Genomic DNA, 25,056 nt, shown 5'->3' on the forward strand with positions numbered 1-25,056 from the left:
AACACAGATGTAACCGTTAGTTATGTAGTTTATTTTTTAACCATAGCTCCAAGAATGATACAATTCGAACCGATAAGCGCTCGCTTTTTGTTCCCGTGGGGATTGTTTGTTTCTTCTTACCGTTAAATATGCGTCTAATAATATATGTTTTGCATAGTTATTATTATTCGGTGTGTTCTTCAACCGTTTACGGTTCAGTGTACGGTGCGGCACGTGATTTGGCTCGGGATAAATAAACATATTCGGGTACGAGAGGAGACTTTTCCACCGAAGGCTGCAATCTAAAACAAAAGAAAAGCCTCAAAAAACATCCACCGATCCTGGGAGGGCTTGTGTTTGGAGAAACAAATTCGTACGCTGCTTCAGTGGAAAAGCAGGAATGGGGCACATTCAAAACGAAACAAGCATGTAACCGTTTCTACCGCATGAAGAATGCTGCGCGTGATTTTCGTTCTTAACTCTTCAGCTTTGAGACGATGATGCCGGTCACGACGAGACCTATTATCACAGCGATTATCAACAGTATCAGCACCTTGCGCCGGTACCGATTTTGATACTCGGATGCCGTCTTCAGTTCCTCGGCACCGCTTTCCACGTTGTCCGCCGTTCGGCCGATCGAGTTTTCGATTGTATCTAGGTGGTGGAGAAATGAATATGAAATAGATATAAACCGAGAAGATATGGTAACGAAGTAGTCGTGAAAACGAACCTATCACTTCACTCTGTTGCGTGGTGATGCTGCTCAGCTCCTTCATTATATGGTTCACGTCCAGTACGTTTGCTTCGATCTCCCGGAAACGTTGCTCCCGCTCGAGTAGCATTTCCTGCTCGAACTGTAAGCTCTGCTGAATTTGCTTCTGTCGCTGCAACAGCTCGGCCGATGATGTACTGATTTCCCCGCCGACGGACGAGGCCGACTGATCGTCCAGCTGGGACGCGTTCACCAAAAACACTTGCTTCATCTTGGCCATTATACTCTGTGCGAGGAAGCAGACATGAAGAGTTATCATCACCAGCAGCGTTGATTTTTTTTTTTGCGAACGGAATGTCTCGGGGTGTAATACCTGTTGGCTTTTGGAGTAAAACTGAACCACTTGCTTGAAGTCGGACGTGAGCTTCTCCACCTGCAGCTTCTGTTGCTTGTCGCCACCACGCACCACCACCGTGAGCCGCTGGAGGTCCTTCGTGGTCGTAGCAATACGCTGATTCGTCCCCGATTGGATGTCATTGCTGAGAAAGAAAAAAAAGAAAATTTGAGTCATAATAAATTCCTTCCACAGCAACCTTCGAACTCACATCTTATCCCGCAGGGACTGATTGTCCTTTGCCGTGCCGAGCGTGCGGTTCGCCTTCTCCAGAAACTGCCAGCTCTGCTTGACGAAGATCGTGTTGGCTGCGATCGACTCGCTGAGCGAAATGAACTCGGTCGGGCTGAAGCCCCCGAAGTTCCCGTCCGACGTGGTCGCCGTGCTGCTCATCGCACCGTAGTCCCTGGCCTGGCCGAGTCCGCGTGGCAATCCGAGTCCCTCTCTCGACATTCCGGTCGTCTGGCGAAGCGCTTGGTCGGTCGACGTCGACGGGTGGGGCACACTGTGCACAAGATGTGATTTGATATGATCAGTCAAAACCCGTATCTACTTGAACACAGGTTGTCCCCCTAGCCATACGGGGATGACCAAACCGATTCTAACAGGGTTAAATAGAGCGATGCGCTGGCCGTTCTTCGACGGAGGGCGGGACCACTTCTTCCGTTGGCAATATCCCGTGCGAGCAATGTTTCAAAAGTGAGTAAATGTGACAAAGGAAATGAGATAAGAGCCAACAAAAAACGATCGTCAAAACGATCGCGCTGGGTGACTAATGCATGATGATGTTTTTTGTCGCTTTACGCGAACGAAACCGGTGGATTATGATCCTTATCAAAACACGACCACAATGTACGATGGGCGGGTTGGAATTTTGATTGAACCTACTCGGGCGTACTCGCCTACCGTATTATCACCAAAACGAAACGAAACCTTTCCGTGGCAGGCTGCGTGAAGAGTATTTTTCATCAACCGGAAACGAACGTCATCAGCCCCGGGGGAAAGAAATCGTATTCCTTATTGTTCCTCCACATCCGAGCCTTGGGAAGGAAGCCTTACTCATCCGTCGAGTTTCTTTTTTCATGATTCGCTGGAAATTGTCGTCACGACACAGCGGAATTTATCCTTCGCTCACTCAACTTACCAGACACTGTGTCCACCAGTCGAGCAAAGGCGACAATGCAGTCGTCCAGTGGGCTTTTACTTGAAATTCCACTCCCACAGCTTATACTAGAGTATGTCGGTAACCCTTTAAAATTGTTGTAATTTAGCAACCGAACGACGCAAAATAAACTTTCCTCTGCTCGGAGGTCAGTGCTTTTCTGACAACCAAACACATCTGTGACAGCTGATTGTCGGAGTCATATGACTTCATCACTTGGGGGACGTACAGTTTGAACTGTTTTTTTTTTACTTTCGGTTGAAAGTGCTGAACCTAGCGAACCCCGTGCAAGAACGGTTATAATCAGAAAACAATAGGTTCATCCTTGGGACACTACAATAAACTGATTACAATTTGTGGTACAATTATTATATATATTATTTTAATAATTTTTCTTGAGACAACCTCATACATTGTGGCACAAATTTCACGGAATCGAATACACCGTTCCAAAAGTGGCAGTCTTTCGAATTCGATAGGTGCAACCAAGATCTACCAACTCTACAAACAGCTGTGGGCAACGGAACGCTACATACAGTATATGGTAGAAGTTGTGATACATTAATTGTTTGCTAACAAATGAATTTATTGGTTTAAATGACTTGAATTAAGTCCATCTTGTGTTAGCATCTGTTGGTTCCAAACCACCTGCTTTACTAATTTAAAATGTCAATTAGAATAAAGGCCCATATTTGAGCCAATCTGTAATAAATATTTAACCACAAACAATTATCAATCACAGTCGTATTTATTCAATTTGAGTGTTCTTTTAATATGTTCATACAGGGCGTTAAACTAAATCCACCTCTCTGATAGTATGGAAAAAAAAATCGGATAAAATTACTTGAGTTTTATGTTTTCTATTTTGAGATTATGATTCGAAGAAGATTGATAATATGGGTTTTCATCTTGACCTATTACAATATACTAGTTCTGATTCCAACAACATATTTTGATTCTGCAGTGTTACCAGAATACCTTCCCCGAATCGAGGGAAGTAAAAGTGGTGCTCAACTTATTATCCGAACTGTTGCCAGGCGCGAAAATGTTGCAATTTTCCCTTTTTTCGCAAAAGCAAGGAGAGATTTGCTCAAGAAGTTCACCAGCCGGAAGGCAACCGGCTGCATCGCGTATGCATGCGATGACCCCAAAATTGGTGGCCAACTGAACTGTTGATAATTGTAATCGGTATCACCAGGCGCACCGGATTGTGACGAATCAACAAAACGGAAGTCCGAGTAGTTTGGTCGTATTTTCATAGGTGCGTGGTGTGTTTTTTTTGTCTGCGGAATTATTATGATGAAGGTATGGCATTATAATCCGCAGTTGATCAAGTAGGCTTTTTTTAACGTGCAAAGCTAGTCGCACAGAAGAAAGTGAAACACTGCCAACGACTTTTTGAAGGTGTTTTACGGAAATTTTTTTGGGTATACGCTCCTCAGACCTCAGACGCTGGTTTGCATTTTCATCACGGTGGCTAAACAGGGTTCAAAATAAATCCACAAATCAACATTACGATCACTTAGAGTTTGTTGCAGAAAGCCTACATAAACAAAACGTTTCATTTGTGTTAATTTCTCAGAACCCTGTATGGTTTTGCCGAGACATTTTTTTTTAAAGAAAACGTTATTTGCACTGCACTGCATGCATTTGCCAGAGAATGGAGCACACATTGAACGATCGTTGGCGATCCGGCCCGTAGGCATGGCAACCGCGAAGAAACAAATCTTTTCCTTGCATGAACCAACAAAGAGACACACAGAGGGAGAGAGAGAGAGAGAGAGGAGTTTTACTGAAAAACGCGCCGCCCCAAGAGAGCGCGACTCCACAACAAACCCCGAGTGGGGCCATTTTCCGCCTTTTGGGGAGCCGCTGCTGGTAAAGGAAAAGGCCGGCATCGCGAAGCTCTCCGGTCTCGGAATGCGTGTGCACGTTCCGCGTTCTGGTGCGCGGTTCATGCCAGGTGAAGACGCGATCGCCCATTCAGTCTTGCAAACGGTGGCAAACGCGCAACAACGACAGGAGGCTGAGTCATTCCGTGGAACATAACGCGCACACGTACACACACACACACACGGCACTGTTTGCCGGGAGATTTGTGTGCGGAAGGAAAACGCTAATCAGTGCAAGCGGTGGCTTTTCCGTTTTCCTGCCAAAATCAGTTTGTGAGTTTCCACAAATGTTACTACCTTCTCCCTGAGTGTTAGTGTTTCCTTTTGCCTGACTCGGTTCCCAGTGATCAATTCAAGTTACTACCAACGTTGTTGTGATCATTTCAATGTTCAAACGATTGCTACCCCTCTTGCCTTCCGGCATTCCACACGCACCTGTGACGCATGCGTGAGTGCAGGGAAATCAAATATCTCAACAACAACAACAACAAAAATTATGTGCAAACTGCTGGTGGTTGATTAACGGGTTTCGCTTTTCGTAAATCCATTTCCCGGCCAATCGGGGGGCGAAGGCGTATTGAAAACTGTGACGAAAGTGTATTTTTTTCGCCTCCGAACCCCGTTGTCCCGTCCGAAGGTGATAATTTTGTGCGTGTGTATGTAGGTATCATTCCGTGAAGAAACGGTCCATCCCCGAAAGCCTTGGAACTGTTCCTGGACGGGGGAATCGGGCCCAACTCCTACGGCTGGAGGCCCCAAATGCTCTCCCAGGCCTAATTATTGGACGATAAGCGTGTAACCTGACCGACAATCCGACCGTTCGCGTACAACACTACGTGTGTGTGTGCCGAAATGTATGTGCGATTTGTGTTTGTGCGTATGTGCGCCTACTAAGCGGTATTTTCCTGTCAGGGCCTTTCCTTCCATATAGCAAACATTAAACCTTCAAAGTCAGGTTTCGTTACTTAACCTCTACGTACTTTGATTCACTGGAAAGGACTTGACCCGCCGGCCACTTCCGGCCTTTTCCGGTCAATTGGTGGTTGCGCTTCCCCCGGTGTCACAAGGTCCCCGCACTGAGGTGAGCTTTATACGATCCCTTCTTAGGACTTGCTTGCGACACGACGCTTCTTGAGGAAACCAAACAAACTCACCAAACGTACCAGGGATACGGTCAATTCCATTAAGGGCTTCCTTAATCCCCTCCGATCTTGCACTTGCGTACTTTACGGGACAGGAACAACACGGTCATGGAAAGGATCCCCTGAAACGATATGCAAGGGGGGGTACGTGTGTAGGTCAGTAATAATGTTTCGCTCTTTCTTCTTGATAGGCGTGTGGTTTAATGTGAAGCAACGAGAATATTGTGTTTGTGCATTTATACGGAAGTTTATTTGTTTAAGTCTGGTGCATGCAAAGGACATCCGAAACAAAACATCCCATTAGCAATCCGCGCAGCCTGATTGAATGTCGCTGAGAAAACTGTAAAAGCAATCACGATCTTCACGACACGCGGTAAGTGAAGAATTTGCAATTGTATTGCGTATGGTTTTCAATTTATTTTGGTTATTTTGTTATATTTTTAAAGTACCTGTCATATCGATTCGATATGTGTAACGTGAAACACATGAACGTGATTAAACTTTGACAATTGAAACAAAAAGAAAAGTTCATTGGGATTCGATCGAATACTCCCCAAACCTATTTTTTCCAGATCAATTTTTTTGGCAATCTTTTCATCAATCTCACTAATAATACTAGTTCTTTAAATTTATATGAATGTTTCAGTAATGGCATGAAGTACAAGTAAAATGAAAAGAAAATTATATTTCTTAACACAAATCCATTGGCAAGCATCGTGGAAGAATAGACACCATTTTCAGATCATCAACCTACTCTCGTTAGAATTCGAGGACTAGCTATTGAACTAATTATTATTTTTGTATGTCAATTATTTAAATTCAATTCAACATTTGACAGTAAAAAAGTTGTAAGTGTAAAGATGTAAAATTAAACTTTTTTTTACCATTCGGTTTACGCATTACGATACAAATAAGAACAAATTTAAATTGATTTACGAATTTAGACAAACGTTACGTGGTATGTTGCGATGCACTAGTTGTTCGAAGTCTGATACACTTTTGGTAAATTTATTGGCATAAAGCAACAGCGTTTGGTCACAATGGTGGACTAAATTTAAATGAACTTGAAGAATCCATTACTTCCAAGGTGAATAAGATGAAAATAGGAGAGTCTCACCAATGTTTCGAAAAACAAATGAAATTTATGTGTCTCTCAGCATTGTACGGAACAAAACAAGATGGCCAGATTGGGCTTTTTTTTCCTCTTGTTTGTTTTTTTGCTGGTGGCCATCGGTTTTGACCGTAATAATTCATCTTCGCACTGCTGCTTCCTCCAAGAATGGCGTCCCGGCATTGGAGTTCATTTTTTTGGTGTTTTTGCCTTGGAAAACCGTTTTCCCAAACCCACGGGAAACTCGCGGGGGCAGTTAGGCCAAATACCAATACCTTATGGGGGATCGCTTTTTTTTGTTGGTCTTGGAAGAGCCCGCAAATCTCGGCCAGCAGCAGCAACGGCGCTATCAAGAAACTGTTGTTTTTCGGTAAATGAACCAAAACCGCGCGGCTGAACCACTAATCTTCCGATCTGCCCCGGAGTTCCGAGCCGGGATTCGCTCAATGCTCGGCCGGTCTTTGTTGCAGTCTTGGAAGAACGGATGGGCAAACCTTGGGCAGCGAACCAGACAATCTGCTGCTCTACCGTGAAAATGAAAGATTGCACTGCTGTGCGCCGCTGCTCAACCTTTTAGCCAGCCGGGGAAGAGAGGTGTTCCGGGCGTTTTCTTCCCCCCTCGTTTGCCGATGGATTTCGCTTTTACGCCCACCCCCCCTCCGTCTTGCCACCGACAAATCTGGCAAGTTCAGAACTCGATTGCCGTACAACATGTGTGTATGGATTGTGGTAACATTGGTTCAATTTCGGAACACCTTCCAATTCGCGGTGGAGATTCTTCTTGGTTCCTCCTTACTTGACGTGACTCGTTAGATGCGCGGTTCCCGTTGTTCGGTTGGTTTTTTTTTCTGTGGTACCTTCCATACTATCAGATCAATCGGAGAAGGTGGAACTGAGTGTTGGCCGCGTGGAGTAATAGAGGTGGCGAGTAACCGAAAAACCCACGGAACACGGAAGGCAGGTATAGCAGGGTTGCCGAATTAATTATGGGCTTTCGATCGCACTTTTCAGTTAGCACTCGGGAAGATAGCGTGGACCCGGGGCCGGGAAGGCTGCTATATAGCGAGAAAAGCTGTTTTGGCACGACCACCAAAAGAAAACCTTTACTTTTAGTGTACGTAAGGTGGAACTTCCTGGTTCTTGCCATTTTGATTGCAGCCCATTTCGCTAGAAACCAGATGAGGGAACTGGAAATCCGGAAACTGGTTAAACTGCCAGACTATTTACACAGTTATATTATGTACATACCGAGCCTGTCTTTCCCTTCCCAGCGACAATGTGTTTTGTACACTTTGAACTTCACATCATCTTCGGGTCAAAACGGGAAGACAAAACCCGGTTGGTGGACCGCTGCCAACCGAAACACTACGCGGCAAGAAGTACCTCTACGGTACAATGCAATTTGCCGTTTGCGATGTGCGAAAAGGAGAAGAAAGGAAAACGCGAACTTGTAAGTTGTATTGCGGCAAGTCGATCTTCCTCGTCACGGGCAAAACCTGTTTTTGGACCACAAGGAAGTTGCAAACGTAACACAATTCCACCCCGTGGCCAATTCACCGTACCTCCGTGGGCATGTCTTTTGCTAAACGTTTTGCTTCTCTTCGCTCGGTCTCTTTTTCTCCTCGGCCGCTTTTTCTGGAACCATCTCGAAACTGCCACCGACCGAGTGAGGTATCCCTTCACTAAGGTCCTATCTACCGTAGGCAAAAGGGTTGGCTCCTTGCGAATTGGATATTGGATAAGCATTGTGGCGGTTTCGTAGGGGCAACGATTTTGACCCACGAGAGGCACCAAACGAGACAAGGCATGAGACAAGAGCAGAAAGTAAACGATTTTAAAGAAAAATATGCTTGAGAAAAGATTGCATACTGCGTGTTCTGTGTAAAAAATCGTTCCGTAAAGACCATCGGACGCTTGTATCTTTCCAAAACACTGCCAAGCACACTGCTGCCCCATTTTTCAATGCGAGGAAATGAAGCAACACACGCGCACGTGGGGGGGGGGTTCAAGTAGAGTATCTTTCCGACAAATTGACAGGATCCCTTTGGACGCCACAAATGTCCGCCACATGCTGACGCTACCGGTTTTCATTGGCGCATGTGTAACAGTAACGAGTTTATTTATGCCGACGCAATATCTCGTCAACTGCATTTTCCAACTTGGCTAACGCCTAGGTGTGTAAATGTCTAGTCTACTCCATCTGCCGCCAGCTGACTCCAGTAAGGTTACTCCACTCCATTGCCGACCGAACAATGTTGCGTGGGATGAGAAAAGCCGCTTTTGGTTACTCGGGAAAATTGGCGACAGTTTGTGAAAACGTTGGAACAACTATGAGAGACTTACTTTTAAATGTAGTGCATTTGTGCAGTACATAAAAATATGCATTCAATCTACAGTATGTTCAGCACGAATGTTTCTATTAGTTTCCTCTTTACATTATCTCCCTAGAAATATTAAGACGTCTGCTGTAGTTCAAAAGTAAATGAGGAAATGATGTATAAGTTAATTTGTTCAATCGGCTATCTTGAAGTTAACGATTTGTTTACAATCTATTTGAAAAAAAAAACAAATTACATCTAGATTAGAGTTTCCGCTACACGAATGATTCCTCATAATTTTTCATAATTTTTTCATTTTTTTAGTAAATAAAGATTATGTTCCCAATGTAGTTACCAAATGTTACTTTTTGTTTTTTGTTTGTAAATGCACGATTTTACTGTGTGTTTGACATTATCAATTTATTAGCAAATGTTCTGTCACAAAAGGGGAACTACTGTGCACTGACTTCAATCGCTCCACACACAGTCAAATACACATTAAACCACAAATTAAAACCAAACAAATAGGAAAATGAACCTATCAAAATACTTCCTCGATGTGGCACACCCAAACAGTTTACCGGTTTGCAACACGGGACTATTCGTCAAACGATTAATTCAATTTAAAAACCTATTACCGTGTGGGGAAATGGCGTGCGTCACGTCTTGGGTGTCGGATGGATTGAAAACAAAAGAAGAGATGATTGAAAACTGCCGAACAGTATCGGAAATTTCTCCATGCACAGTACACCATCGCGATCGGAACTTCACTTTCATTTATCATCGAATCAGTAGGGTGTTAATCTTTCGATCGAGCGGTTGATTATAGTTTGAAATTAAATCAAAGTTATTTTGTATATGTCGACAGAAGTGGCCTAGCTTTCCATACATGTTTAAATAGAAGCGAGCAGGAATTTAAGATACATTTCTCACTGAAATCACTGCACTAAAAGTCTTTGTTTTGTCCACCAGTTTACGTAATCCACCATAAATCACTCCCCGGTGAGACGAACACGATCGGTGGCCACACTTTCCTATCGAAGGTGTGCTGATGATGCATTGAATTAATTTTTTTTGCCCTCAACGTCACTCTAAAGTGTTCGATAGAAAGGTACAATTTAAAAGCATCGTGATCACTGGCCCTGGCCATATGTTGCATCGCGTGGAGGTAAGAAAAATGACCTACCTATGTTGGGGGTAGAATCGAGGAAGCGTGTGGAGCCGACCGACAGAAAAACAAAATAAGCTGATGAAAAACTGGTAAAGAAAACCAAGCCAACACGAAATGTGCCCTAAAAGCATAAATATATCATGTTCAGTGGAGAAGTGTTCCTGATGGATGGAACTCTTTGCTCGGTAGGGTTTATCGTACCGGTTTTGTATTTTTTTTTTTGTCATTCGGAGCTGTTATTGGATGCCTTAATGTAGGGCGGCATTGTGCCCACAACCGCAACCTCTTCAAGCTACGAAATGTGGTTTAAAAAAACAGGAAAAGTAAAAGTTACTATATACGGTTGAAAGCAACAGGCTTAAAATACAAGTTTATTGTAATTTAATCTAATCCGATTCAAAAATTCAACGTCGTGCTGAGATCTCATCATTTTTGGCTTCGACAATAAAGCAATCAAAGAAATTCCTTTGCTTTATTTAATACCAGATGCCGTTTTCGTTTTTTTTCAACCATTAATTCAATGTGTGACTTTTGGAAAAATGGCGTTTAAGACAATCCAACGATCCCAGCCTCGGAATGGAAGCTAGAGGTGGCCAATTCGCACAGATCTTTCTTGTGCCGTGGGTGGTGCAATTGCAAAGCAAAGCCCGATCCAAAATCCAACTTACCGTTGCTGACTAAACACCCGCCCAAAACTTCGGGCGGCCCATTTCCAAAGCGGCTTTTTATTATTTCAGGCCCGGACGGTTCAAGCGTTTCGCAAGCAGACAATTCGCAACGCAATCTCCATGAGTCATTTTGCCGTTTTATTTCTTTTGCCAGATGGTAAGGTGGTTTTCTCGTCCGAAAAACTTGACCACTTTTCGTGCGCGTGTTTTAGGCGTGGGTGTGCATTTTTGCTGCTCCCTTGCGAAATGAAGTTTGCAGATCTTGCGCCAGTTTGCTGCCGTTTTAGGGCACAGCACTTTACATGGACAGATTTGCGAACCCTTCGCAGTGTGGTGTTGTTGACAGAAGCGAAAGTAATGATATGTTTTTGTATGGAGGTTTAGGTAGAAAGGAGAGAAACTATAATGTTTTTAGTTCAGGAAAACAATTCCTTAATGCGTTTGCAATATCAATACGCGTACAATACTGAGATTTGAACAACCGAACAACAAAAGGAAGGACTTCAAAAGTAGTTTCAAAAAACAAATTGCAAGAGCGTCAATAATGTCGAGTGAGGACCAAAACGATGGAGTTAAAAAATAAGAAGCAATATGGCCTTTGACATAAAAAAATGTCTCATCCAAGTAAAAAATTAACACATCAAAAAGAAAATGTAATGACGCTGTTGGTCATAATACACGAAAACTGTAAGTTAGTTTGGATGTTTAAAGAAACATTGTTTGAAATGAGAACAAAATGAGCTGTCGATGGGATTAAGTTCTTTCTAGTGTATGAAAATCACAACATGAACTATCCAATGGCTTTGCCAACTTGTCTTAAAACTTTAATAATAAAATAATTGCTCTTAAAAATCATCGTTTTTAAAAACAAGCTAATGGTGTTAACGTGGTTCTATTTTTTTGTAGTAGAGAGAGGATAGAGAATCGAATTTTGTAAAAATGTTGGGCTATGTTTCTTAGATGGGCTTCAAGAAATTTATGTTGTTCGTTTAAGATGTGCATCTTGCCTCATTGGCCTTGACTGTTGACATACTTCAAAACACTCTACTCATGAACAGATCATGACGAATTTGTTAGTTTTAAAATACTATGATATATTTTGTCAGCAACTTGCATGTTGTGTTTCTTTGGAACGCATGATCCATCTAAGAGTTAAATGGATTTTTTCTCGACTTATCCATATACTGCTCTTCTCGTGAGCATCCTTCGCGCACGTACGCGACGTCATCCAGCCAAAGTCGGTCTACGTTGTTGTCCGTTGCCTCCCTTTCCAGCACGTGGCACGCAAATGAGCCGACCCATGCCTGGCAAGAAGACAGTTGGCACAGTAGAGCGTGTGATATTTTTCCCTCGACCTTGAATCTCCTCCGATTTACGATATCGCGTTCCGGCGTGAACATTTGTGTAGTGTGGCACATTCATCGGTTCGAACCCGGCCGTCGTTTCGCCAATCATGCCCATCCGAACAAACCGTTCATTTCCTGCGGCGCCAACTCCGGAGACGGCGACGGCATAGTGCACCAGTGGAATGTGAAGAAATGGTGTGTTGGCCGATGAAGGACACACGGGGAGGAACGGTCAAGGGGAATGGTCAGCGCAGCCGAAGAAGGGGTTCGCTCTTTAAGGTTTGGGAGCGGAAAATAATAATAACAAAAAAAGCACGTCCAAAGAAAGAAAGATTAATTTGTTTCCTGCTGGCTGGCGAACTTTTCGTGAGTTGAAGGTTATGCTCATGCGGACGGCGATGGTTTCTTCGAAGGCTTCTCCTCCAAGGGCTTTTCGGGATTTGCCTTCGCCACCGTTTCCTACCGAATGGTAAAGGTGAGGCCCATTCCGATTGCGTAACGGTTTTATAATTGGCAGTGCTTTACTGGACTGCGCCACCCCTGAGAGGTGCAGAACCTTCGAATCAATTGGTTCAGAACGAAGTTGATTGCTGCATATTGATTATTGATCCATAAATAGACAAGAGTTTGTGATAATATTTGAAGAAATGATAAAAGCATAAAAAATGCGTCATAGCATGTTTTTTATTGATACCTATGTTTTGAAATCTCTAGTCCAAAGATTCGACATACTTTCCACCGCTAAAAATCTCACTCCTCACGCGGATTGATTGAAAGCTTAAAAACCTAACCAAACCGCCTAAATTGACATGTCTCGTGGTAAACTGGGTTACCTTTACTTTCACCGTTTGCAGCCGCGAGGGGCGAGCGCTAGGGGCACTTAAAATTCTGCCTCAACGCCGCCTCAAGACTTGACACCGCAAGACGGCGCAACTTTGATACGTTGACCCAACACCGCTTGCAACCATCACAATGTGTCCCCTGCGTTGTCCAGATCGTACCACGGCCGACTTTCGACACATCACAGAGGAAAGACGGTCTAGCCACCGCAGTTTAAGCCCACCCGTTACAGTTTGCGCAGATGCTTCGACTTCGGACAATGGAAAATGGAAGCCCAAATTATGCAGACTGCGTCGTCGCCGGCTCGAACTTTCACTCGGTGCCCTCGTGGTCGCGACTTTCACACTTGCAGTAGAATAAGCCACTTACCTCCGGCGAGGTCAAGGCGAGTAACGTTGGGAGGTGTGTTGAAAAATGGTGTATCCCCAACATGATGCGGCCTAAGCTACGCTGGGAGTAAACACTCATCAGTAGTCAGACCACTCTTGGATGGCATTGGTTTTATTTGCAATTCTCGGGACCATTGGTAAACAGTCAACGTAAACAATGTCCATCCTTTGGCAGTAACCTAGATTGTCACCAAACGAAATGGGAGCAGACGTGGAATATAGGTATTTTTATTTTGGTACTTTCTTTACGTTGATCTTTTTTTGGGTTTACCGGAGCATTTCATTTTCCTTGTTGTCGTTAAGAAGTTACTGGAATGAAACATATGGATCGATTTTGCCTAATGATCTCTACAATAGTCTGGAACATTCTGGAGTTCAAATACCATTCTTTAAGTCCCGACTTATATGGTAAATTTAGCAAATTCATTTATCGAAGATCCGCATATTATCAATACGTAGACCTTCACAATGATGTTTATTCGAAACAGAGGAGCAGAAGTACATTTCTGTTAAAGTCCTGAAGATTTAATTGGCTCAACAAACATTGTACATCCGTCAACAATCCAACTCACTGGACGAACCGAAAACAATAAACATTCGATCATCGTTCAGTTTGGTCGGCTTTGTTTTAGAATTGCATTTGCGAGAAAATATTTGTCCAAGCAACGCACAAGGTCCATCGATCCATCGGCAGCAACTGAAAGAGCTCCTACCGATGGTGGTGGTACCGGTCATTTAGATTCGTAACATGCCCACCCTCCCTTCGTTCGATGGAGATACTCACTCCGCTGGACAAAGATCTCCGTAAACGGGGTGTCTCGTGGATGCACGCATATTGTATTCAAAACGTTCCGTGGAACCCGGTCTCCTTGGATTGTTTGGACAAATGCATGCGATCATCTGTGTGGTGTGTGCATTCGACGCAGTGGTGACCTAATTTTTCGGTGAGCTGTAGCTCACCATCGTCGTCATCTTTGACTCTGTTTACCCCATGGTGGCTTGTTCCTTTTGTCTCGTCGGGATACGTGATGCATGATCAGAGGCCGCGATGATCCCCGGAATGATTCATTTGCTACGAACCGATGAATGTCTGTCCAGCAGAATGGTATGTAAAATCTCGCCCCAACTTTCGCTTGTGGGAATATTTATGAGCAGAACCTTCTGGATGACGCAAGTCATCCTCCGAGGGGTGTGAGTCAGCGTGAGAACGCAGATCCAATACATCATATCACTCCGTTAATCCCCAAAACCTGTTCGCGAGGAGCCGGTCCGTGTAGCGACAGTTCGAATGGTTCTTTCCCGAACTGTACTATCGGTTACATCGCATCGTAGTCGTAAAAGCAAAAGCCCACCCGTTCAGCCCCCGGCGTAGAATATGTTCTCCAAATCGACATGTTTTTACCATTTGCGAGTTTTTATCGAGTCATGCGAGTCAGCATCTCGAAAGCGTGTGACAGAGTGTTATCCCGAAAAAGTTGTCGGTGCCAATCGGGCTACACGGTGTTCTCTTGCCAATGATTATAAAGACATTTTATGCATGCCTAAAATCGTCTTGGATAACTTGGAAAACCTAGAAGTGCACTTGCCAACAAGTGGAAACCGACCAAAGCCCGACGTGATACTTAAGGTTCTCAATATCACACAGCTTTTCATGCTCCCGTTTGGTAGCGCAGAAAAAACGAACATGAGATAAACGCTTGATAGCCGCATCGACAAAGTCAGAGCCAGACTAGCAGAACGTGCCGCTGGCGGTCTTACCTTGGACGACGACAAACACGGCGGCAAATGGTCGTAAAATGGATCGCGTGCCTCCGGACGTACGTCGGTTAGCATCGGTTACCGGTGTGCCTGAACCTGAAGTGAAGGTCCCGGTAGAAAGATCCGCTTTTGATTTAAAGTATGTCTTCATGTTGTTGTGTTTTTTTTTAAAGACACTGTCACATTACTTCCCATTGACCTCTATGATAACCGGTGTTAATGCATATTCCGGAATTGCAGGTTTCACCATTACACTTTTGTTTTGGGGAAAATATGCCATAACCAACTGCAAGGTTGTTGCGATAAAGATGGCTTTTTGACGCAGAGCCGAGACTGGTTTTCTCTTTTTCCACTTTGAACATATAACCTGACAAATGTAAGTAGTAGGTTAAGGTACCTACTTCCCGATTCCCGATTCTTCTTTAAAAAACCTACCCAGTCTTGCCAAGTCTGGGTGGCAGAAATTGTTAGGACAATTGGTGGAGAACTTGAACTGCTTCCACCTCCTCCAAGAAGACTTTGAAGACTTCTGGAGGAAATCGGATACCAACCGACCCGACCGGAAGATGAAAATCCGATCCCACCACCTGGTAACACAATAGCGTACAATAGAGTTCCCTCCATGTGTGTGTGTGTGTGTTGGTGGTAGCCCACTTAGTAAGGCATCGTTCCGGAACGGTGGGGTCCCGAAATCGCCCGTGCACTACTGTTCGTGCTGTGTGTTACCGTTTGTGGAGCGGATTATAGTCCGAGAGCCGTGTTTGTGGCTTATCGCGGCAAGTGATCATACTTTGTTTCCACCTCCCGCTAGTCTGATCGGTATAAGTACTCCAACTACTGTCAAACTAAGCGCAGTGACGTTGTTAATCCGTATAATTTACCGCCAGTGTGCTCGGAGTGAAACCAATCCTCTTCATCTGGGACCTTCAGTCCTCCCAGGTTGGGCGTCTTCAACAGCATTATATGCAAATGTGCAAGTAGAAAGCTCGGTAGCGCTCGACCGAACTTTACCTCGCGTACTACTAATGAATTCTTCTCACAGACCTACACCCGGTAATTTGGGTGCGATCCGGAGCGCGATCGTGATCTCATATCCCTTCCCCTTTAAGGGGACACCGTGTGTCATCATCCAGCACAACTCACAACTTCTTCCGACCAAAACTGACGCCGGTAATTGGTGGGGGTGTAAAATTACTGTACGGTAGGCGCCCCGCCATACACTTTGGATGTGCACATTCGCTCCCTTCTTGAGATAAATTTAAAGCATCGTGGATAATCGGTCGGCCTGTAGCTCTGATGTTGGTCACCGCAAGCAACCTCCTTCGGTTACGTCTTCGATGTCGTCCTGCACGCGGAGGTTAGCTATTACCACTGCGTACCTAATGGCCTCTTGGCGAACGCCAATTTAGGACCGAATGGCGCCGGACGGATTGAAATTGATCAATCAAATGTCCACGTGCAGAATTACGCCATCCTACCTGTGTTTCGTTGCGATGCCCGAAGAACGAATGCAACAGCGACGCCGAACGCGATCATTACGGCATTGTTTCACCGTAAGAAATCTTCGAGCCGCGCGCACTGTTCCGTGGAGGGTGAAATGATTCCAAACCAGAGCAAACTAAACGTTTTTGTGTCCTCCCCTCAGAGCCAGCGGGGGTTCTGTAAAGGGCACAACTAAACGGTTGTTTGTTCGGTAGTTTAGCTTAGGTAATGAGTAACTGTAAGCCGAGGTTGTGTTGCACAAAACTGCGTCTAAATGTCGCATAAGTGCACCGGATAATATATTCAGCCCCAAAGCAGGTGGTTACGGAACTGGTTTTGCTTTTGCTCTACTCAGTCGTATGTTAATCAATCATTTCCTCGTGTTTCCGGTACACACTTGTTTCCTCTGAACTCTCTGGTTGACGGATATAAATCAAGACTGATTATCGGAAACCCGATTAATTGCATGGTTCAATGTTTAAAAATTAACACTTACGGCTAGCCTATCCTGTGACCATTCTCTTGTTCGGTCGTTTAGTTCGAAAGGAAACGTGCCTACCTCAAGATACTTCACGTTTACCATATCTTATCGAACCGGTGAGGTTGTCCACTATAAAGTGATCATCTCAATTTCATGTGGGGCGGGATCGAAGCTGACTCCCGACGCCCCTGGTCATGTAGAACCGTGCGGTTGAGTGTATCTCTTCGCACCGTGCTCTTGAAACGCAACTCGATCGATCGTTTCGTTTCGTCTGCAATTAGGAACGATTTTATTTGCTACTCGCAGATTGGTGGCCTCCGCTGTCTTAACGAGTTTGCTGGAGCGGTGAGCACAACACGACCGACCATGAGAGGGACCATGAAGCCGAAGGTCCGCTGGTGTCGAAGGATTGCGGCGAACGCACGCACTTCAATCTGGTGGTCGATTTTCTATTTCTGACAGATGTTGAAGATGCTGCGTACACAGGCCCGTGCGCCCGTTCTTGGGTAAGTGATCGAGGGCGACTCCACTCGGCGACCGCTCGCTTGTCGTTGGTTGGTTTATTTATTTCTTTTGCCTTCTTCAACGGAATCGCTCGATCGTGTGGCGGTCACCTTCTCGCATGCACGGTAATAAAACGATGATGCCAACCACGGAGAGTCGACGGTCCGAGAAGGTTATGGAAGGCATCGGTCGTTGAACGGCGCGAGGTAGGTCGACGTTGGTAAGAGTTGCACTGCTTCGGTCTACACTTCATCATTTGGCGAACTTGTCCCTCCACCGATATTCCTGCCTCATTTTCTTCACCCTCATCTCTCGAGTCCGGAGTTCGGATGGAAATAAGTTTTCGAGTGGGCCCATTCGTAACGCCACACGACGCTTCCCAGGAAAACTGTAACAAACATCAACAGAGTCAACCTCCGACGCGTGCAATCGGCACTTGCGCGGACACGGACAACATCGTGATGACAGGATAGACGGAAAAGGTTCTACAAAAAGGTTGGCAGGGACAGAAGTATTTTTAGAAAGCGCAGCTCTTCAACCGCGTCGTGTGCCGCCCGGTCGGAGTGCACTGTCGGGGTATCGGTGGTCCGCTCCGATGTCCTTCTGTTGCGCTCCAGTCCAGGTCGGTCTTGATGCCAAACCGGAAAAGCCGTCCGACTAGCGTTGACGGACGGAACGGATGACGCCGATGTCATAATTCATTCCCATCACGGTGCCATCCGTTCATGGTGAAATAGAACACGTCAGAATCTGCATGCGCAGCCAAATTGTTGCTCCATAAATTTGCTTTCCGCCCCATAAGTTCATAAACTGGAAATTTACTCAAGATTTGGCAGAATGTCATAAACGCTTTTCTCAGGGCTTTGTACTTAGATTTTTCGTTCCCGACTTCATTAGTTGGAGACTGCTTCCGCCACTCTACCAAATATCAAGATCTACAATCAACGGTTCCACAGTGTGCTCATCTTCATTAGGACCAGGGTACCGCCTCGGAAGTGATGTTTCATTAAGGTCAGACAACATATGCTGGCGTTATTTGCTCACGACCGCATTTTGCTTGTACTATGTTACCTGGATTTTTTTTATAGGTTAATGCCCCAAATTGTCGATGGTGATCTGAATCGTTTTACGAAAAGATTAACTGTTTAACGAAATGCTTTTAGTTAAAAGAAGGTTGGTAGTTTGGTAAAATATAGATTTTAAAATTAATATCTTTAGTTTTAAAATTGCTTCCAACCCAGCAAGAACATGTTCAACGATGTTGCTTTTAGTCCCTACTTTTAATGTCAACATCTTGTAAAATAATCTTTCTTCACACCATTTTTTAATTAGCCCATGCCTTTAGCTACACCGTATTGTGTTTCTTCACCGATTACAACACAATCGAACACCGTAGATACAACCTTTGGCGCGATAGACAGAGCGTCACACCTACCGCAGATTGACTGATGTCAGTCAAAAGCTGTTTACAAAAATATCGAGCGTCCCATTTTCGTGTTTCCGGCACCGGTATGGGTTGCATGAGCTATAACAAGCCGTCAAGTAACTAAGCAGAGGTTGATATGTTCCCATCGTTGGGTTTTCAGTTTTGTTTGCTTCAGTAACAAGCCCGAGACGAATGGCTTTACACCAGAAAACAACTCAAAGAGCATCATCAGCGGGCATCCTGTTTGTAGAGCGGTTGTAATACGCCCCCGTAGGAATTGCGAAGCGATGGAACAGATGACAAGGGGATGCAAGACAGACAGCGCCGTGAAGAAGCAACTCTTTCGACGATCGAAGCCCATGAACGCCGCAACGCTGCTGATGCCGTTTTCGTTGCGCTGGTCAATTTGTGAAAATCGACACATTCTATTTTTGTGTTTGGGGTGTGCGACATGGTGGAAATTCGACGTGTTTTTAGGGGGGAAACATATGACGTAGTTTTAAACTCAAAAAACATATGGATCAATCAATACGACTGGCTGATTTTTTCCTTGTTTCCGTCGATCGTTGGGAGAACGGTTATGTTGACTATATGAAAAATTTATTAACGATAGGAATAAATGTCAGGGAATTTCTTCCATTTTTAATCCTGCATGGTTGACGAAATTTAACAACGACCGGTTTCGAGAAACAGGAAAACTAACAGAAGAAAATTTCAATCGTTTGATCACGCTGGTAGAAATGTGAATGTATTGAAATGCGTACAATCGTGATCCCTTTGGCTTATCTCACGAAAAAGATTTATTTCTGTTCGATTTCAAACCAACTTCGTAACGTCGTCTGATGTGACACACTTTAAGGCGCGAAATAGTCCAATAAAGCGAAAAGAAAAACTTAAAACATACACAAATGTTCAACCGAGTCCGCACATTTTTTTCGTCGCAAGTTTTACTCAAGACAACTCCCGGCAGGCAATAAACGTATGCGAATGGCACGCTTGGCGGTGCCCGGGCGTGTGGAAAACACGACAACGACAACGCACAAAACCAATAACAGTTTCCGTAAAAAAAAACACCGCGCGATCGCGCCATGGACCTGGGCTGGAATTCAATTTTGCTTTCCGCCAAACGGACCCGGTATTTGTTTATTTTCCTGCCCGTATGCGCACATGTGCGCGAGAAATACGGCGTCCGGTGCGTGAAGACGCGACTACTATCTGGCGGAAGCTGGTTAGCTGCCTGGCATGCTGGCAAATTGAAAATTCGAATTAGCGCACGTCGGCGCGGCGATCAGCGCGTTTGCCTGATGTCGGGTGATGCTTTGTTTTATTCTTAAGCGCACACACCGTTTAATTACTCTTGATTTTTATACTGTTTATTTTTTGTGTTTCAACGGTTTATTTGGGGTTTTCAATTTTCTTCCAAATTGGAATGCTAAACGAATTTTTTGTACATTATCTAGGTTTGTTTAGGGAATTTCGGTCGGAAGGGGGGGGGGGGGGGGGGAGGGTAGGGTGGGGGGGGGGGGGATAAGGGATATTTGAGGATATCCTGATCTTCTTGAATTGAATGCTGCGCATTTCTTTTATTTAGATTCGAAGTTACAATTGTTACCTTTTATCCAGACGTGTTCGCAAATGGATTATAATTTCAGGTTGCAATACAACAACCCGCGATACAGTTTTTGAGGGTCTTACAATAAAAATACCAGTCGAGGAGGGGTTGAAATGCCACACTGTTTATAATAGGTTTCCTTTTTCACACCGCAGTCAAAACAACGGCCACAAATAGTTGTACGTGCTATTTACGGTATCTCATAGTACGCGCTAGCGAGAAGTAAATGGAACCACCAAAGATAACCACCTGCTGAACGATCGATGATAGTCGCTTTATGATGGCCCGCTGCCCTTGTTGTCCAATGTTGACCAAACATATGTGGGCCCTTTTGGAAAAAATAAAAATAGAGATAAAAATATTTTCCACAGCACAATTCATTCGATTGTGGACATTGTAAACAAGCAATCGATTGCTAAATGCTAAAGGAATAGGAAGTAGGGCTTTCGGGAAACTCGAACGGTACCTGGTTACTGGACCAACACTCCAACCAGTGGAACCTGCTGCTTGAGGAAGATTTTGTGGCAAAATAGTACACGTTGGCAGTGGTCAGAAGTACCTGTATCGTCCAGGTATGGAACCGAATGTGGGAAGAACAACGGGGCCGTAAGTGTGAGTTGCCACAATCGAACGTTCTCCTATCTCGGAATCCAAGATAAGTCCCAATACTCGGTGGACTCTCGTGGACCACTGGGTGGAAAAGGTAGTAGAGTAGGGTGTGATTACGGTCGGTTTGTCGTTCTTGCAGCTGATAAGATTGTTTCCAGTGTGGGACATCGAGGTTCCTTTACGGAACAGTACCGATAGCAATCAATCGATAGCTGACTCCCCGGTCCGTCGGTTGTCGCCAAAGAGTTGAGAGCCATTCCCACCGACTAAACGCCACAGTAAGGTACTGGAGTCGATCCACTGGGGTAGTGTGCGAGTGACACTAGACTGCTGCTTCTAAGAGCTGTAAGAGGCAATCGACAGTTTCGGTTTAGGCAATACGACTTCGATCTAGGTGCGAAAGGTGAGTGGGATCACGTGAGCTGCAAAATTGTGTACCATCTTCCAGGCTATAATTCGATGAAGCAGCGAAATGTAATGTACACCTGTAGGTGTTTAATTGTGTCCTACGCCAGTGAACTACGCAATCGAGATTGCGCATGTGCCATCTGCTGTATGAGGTGTGGGTTGTATATTCCAGTTCGTGTATAGAAAGTGCAATTCCCCAAGAGCTCCTTTGGATAGCGGATTTCGATAGACATTCGATGGAGTGAAGCAAAAAGAGACTCTCTTTTTAAAAGCTTTAGTATAAAAATGTCTGGTGACACATCGCTTTATAACTCGATTGACCATCGAAAGGATACTTCAGACATTGGAAACTGACCCGATGATGATGATGATTATGACTAATCATTGTTCGGAACGTTACGCCATGGAGCGAAGATATTGGAGGTCACACTGTCGATGGTGAATACGAAGTATGACACGACGGTGTGTGATCTCTTCCGCAAAGAGGTGTACTATGCATATTTTCACCCATTTGGTCATCCATCGTCGACGTGAGTCACGAACCCTGAATATCGTTTGTAGGCGGTAAGCTAGTGAAGCACATCAGTCTTTTCGCTGCCATAACTGACATCATACCGGGTACGGGAAACCGGTTCTCCTGCCTTCCGAACCTTCGCTGCCACCGACAAACGAAAGCGAAATGTCTTTCATTATTTCGCCCTTTCCCAACTTCTAATGCACTTGCCTTCTAACCACTTCCTTGGGTAGGTTGATACCGATGATAAAACAAGTATCAACGATAAAGTGCCAGTTCTACAGGTGCAGTTGTGGACCGCGGAGTATTCACCATTTTATTACCATTTCTCCCCCAGAGTGCGCTCATTCATGTGCGTCACCAAATGCAAACACCGACAAAATCGCCAGGATAGGAAACGGATACGTTACCCACGGTTAGCGAGTGGTGTGTGATAATGTTTTCGCACATTCTCCACGGCTGATAAAACGTGGTGGTCTGCGCGAAACATACAACCCACCAATCTCTGGCCACGTTAATGAGTGTGTAGACTTGGAAATGGGCGTTGAGATTCGATGGTCTTTACCGCCGATCTTTATCTACGCCGGCCGATAATTTTCGGCAGTATAAAGTGTCGTAATGCACCCGATACGATGCGCTACACTACGCTGGTTTTCGTATGTTGGCTTAATTTGGACCTGACTGTTGCGGTGTTGTGGGTGGTATCGCTTGTTCTTGTGATTGATTTTGAGCTGCCTCTTGAAACGGCCGGTTGCACAAGACTTTCCTCTGATGGGTTCCAAACGGCGAACCTGGGGACTTTCGTGGCGACCCCCTTTGGCTTTCCCCGCCAAGGTTTGATTTGTTATCTCCTCGCGTAGCAGTTTATATTATCATTGTCAAGCACGGTTTTAGCACTCGTTACGGCTATCGAACAAGGCTCAGTCGCGAAAGTGACTTAATTATTGCTTGTTATAAGTGAAATGGTTCGAACCTCTAAATGTTGACTTGCCTTTAAGGAACAGCAATTTAACGCTTTGTCTTATTGCTAAATTTTTGAAACAGATACATATTTTTAAAATTTTATTTTGTAATTTGTTCCATTACATTGGCACTATGCCTTTTTGGAATAATTGCAGTTTGTTACTACGTAAAGGAACGAATTGACACCATCGTTACTGAAACCCATTTACAACGAGGGCAATGAGGTCAAAAACATTTAAATTTACACTTTTGCTGCGTAGAAAGCAATGGTTGGGCAATAAAGCAATTATTTACGACACCATCGCCGTACCAGAATTCAGATTGGGTCACCATCGTCGAGGGCAAACAAAAATCGAACAGCAAGCAATCGAGCAGGCAATCGAGTGTCGTGTCGCAGAAGAGGCCTTGAATAACGACAATAATAATAATGATAATAAAAATAAAAGCACGCACTCTACAACAAACCGTCCACCAATTGATCGGTGAGGGTACCATCTTCTTTAATTGACATCCGTTAACGTGACAATCGTGTCACGTTGCCTCTTATCTTTTAGCATAAATCGCATCGGTTCTTTTCCAAGTGGATGCTCCCCAGGTATTGGGGAAATGAGCAGAAGAGCTATCTAGGAAAAAGGATTGCAGTGTGTCCCCAAAATGCAACTACCCTTAATTTCTTCTATTGTTTATCATTTCTTTTCTCGCGTACTTCACACCTGATTTAATCACAAGTCATTATTTTGTACAGAGCCCTACATACCCACTTCGGGGAAGTTAAAACTGCACCGGCTTTTGAAAGGGATAGCGTCGCACTGAATGATTCCAAAAGGGAAAACCTTGCTGCCCCATGGTTTATTGCACATGCACTTGCATTGCAAGGCACGGTGTGGGCCGTACCGTCATCGGTTTATAGCCAACGATCATAAATAAGTTTGTCGAACCTCCCCCCTTTCTTTTCATTTTTTTCTCTGCCCAACTTACCCTCGCATGAAGTGTGAAATGATTGATGAAACAGCTGCTGTGCACGTCATCACCGGAAATATTAGATGCGGCTCGTTTCGGCCGCGCCGTGTGCGGGAGTAGTTGGGGTAAATAAATTGCATTACACGCATCGAAGCGTTCTCGGTGCATGCAATTCAATCCGTTTTTTTTCACTCTCTTTTTGTCCGATGAAAGATAGCGATCCCGGGAGCTGGTGATAATGATGGGAAAAATGCACCGCTTATCGGGACCATTTCGATGCTGAACGACGTTTCTTCGTTTTTCAACCTTCTACGTAAATTATTCACAGGGTGTTTCGTTCACCGGGGTTTTCCGCCTGCCGGTGTTTGCGTGCATTTGGATGAACTGAAAAACTATATTTATAGTTTGATTATACAGTTAAAAATACCGTTTTCAGTCACAGTATTTACTTGGCAAATTGTGCTGTAACAGTTTTTGCAATAATACATTCAAAGATAAGAATTGTTTGTGGTGCCCTAATATTTTCTAATGATCTGCATGTAAATTAAATCCAACAAAAGATCCGGGATGGATTAATCGGTGAATGATCAGTGAGCCTAAACATTCAAAGTGGTATCATAATTGTTACTTACCAATTTAGACGTTGTTGGTGGAATTTATTTTCTTTGCCATTCTAAGGGAACCATTCTGCCTGATAAAGTTATTTCAACTTTAAATAAACACAACCTGGTCGCGTTCCTTCTTCCAAGATTTAAAACCCGTAAATACTATTCACGGTTGTTCAGCAAATATAGCTGGTGCTTCTAGAAAAAGAGGAGTAAAAGAACATCATAAACGATCTGCATCGACTTCTCAGTCTCCATATCAGTTGGAACAACTTGTTGACCGGTCCCGTCATCAACGAACGGTTAATGTAACTTACCAATTAACATGTACTCGACAATTGCCATCATCAACTGGCAAACGAGATGTCGACACATTGCCGACCGAAGGTTCCCGTTCTCGAGTGCACAAATCACCAATAATTTTCCAAGAAAAGCCTGTCCACCGTCTACTTTGATCAAATACCATCGGTTAGCACAGATTCACGGTGCGCAAGGAGCAAAAACTCCTGCATGCGATAAACAAGCAGATGGTGCAACGTTCATCATTCCCGTAAGCTGTCAGTGAGCAATTTGACACGGTACGCGACGGGCTGACCATTTGACAACACGG

The 25,056-nt window shown here is 44.4% G+C and overlaps 1 protein-coding gene across 3 annotated transcripts; it reads right to left on the bottom strand.

Annotated features, from left to right (window-relative positions):
• Window positions 1-17: 17 nt before the first annotated feature.
• Window positions 18-24,960, bottom strand: LOC131271745 (syntaxin-12). 3 transcript variants are annotated; one of them, XM_058273265.1, is made up of 7 exons: window positions 24,764-24,960; window positions 24,474-24,644; window positions 23,860-24,225; window positions 1,297-1,590; window positions 1,065-1,230; window positions 710-977; window positions 18-633 (listed from the first exon to the last, which is right to left on the bottom strand). In XM_058273265.1, the coding sequence occupies exons 3-7, from the start codon at window positions 23,988-23,990 to the stop codon at window positions 455-457; spliced, it is 1,038 nt and encodes a 345-aa protein (XP_058129248.1). In that variant the 5' UTR covers window positions 23,991-24,225; window positions 24,474-24,644; window positions 24,764-24,960; the 3' UTR covers window positions 18-454. The 3 variants fall into 3 exon arrangements, with proteins under 3 accessions (XP_058129248.1, XP_058129249.1, XP_058129250.1); XM_058273266.1 differs by lacking the exons at window positions 23,860-24,225; window positions 24,474-24,644; window positions 24,764-24,960 and adding an exon at window positions 2,230-2,402; XM_058273267.1 differs by lacking the exons at window positions 23,860-24,225; window positions 24,474-24,644; window positions 24,764-24,960 and adding an exon at window positions 1,692-1,746.
• Window positions 24,961-25,056: the final 96 nt, after the last annotated feature.

This window comes from Anopheles coustani, chromosome 3 (assembly GCF_943734705.1).
Source record: "Anopheles coustani chromosome 3, idAnoCousDA_361_x.2, whole genome shotgun sequence".
In the NCBI taxonomy this organism is placed as follows: domain Eukaryota; kingdom Metazoa; phylum Arthropoda; class Insecta; order Diptera; family Culicidae; genus Anopheles; species Anopheles coustani.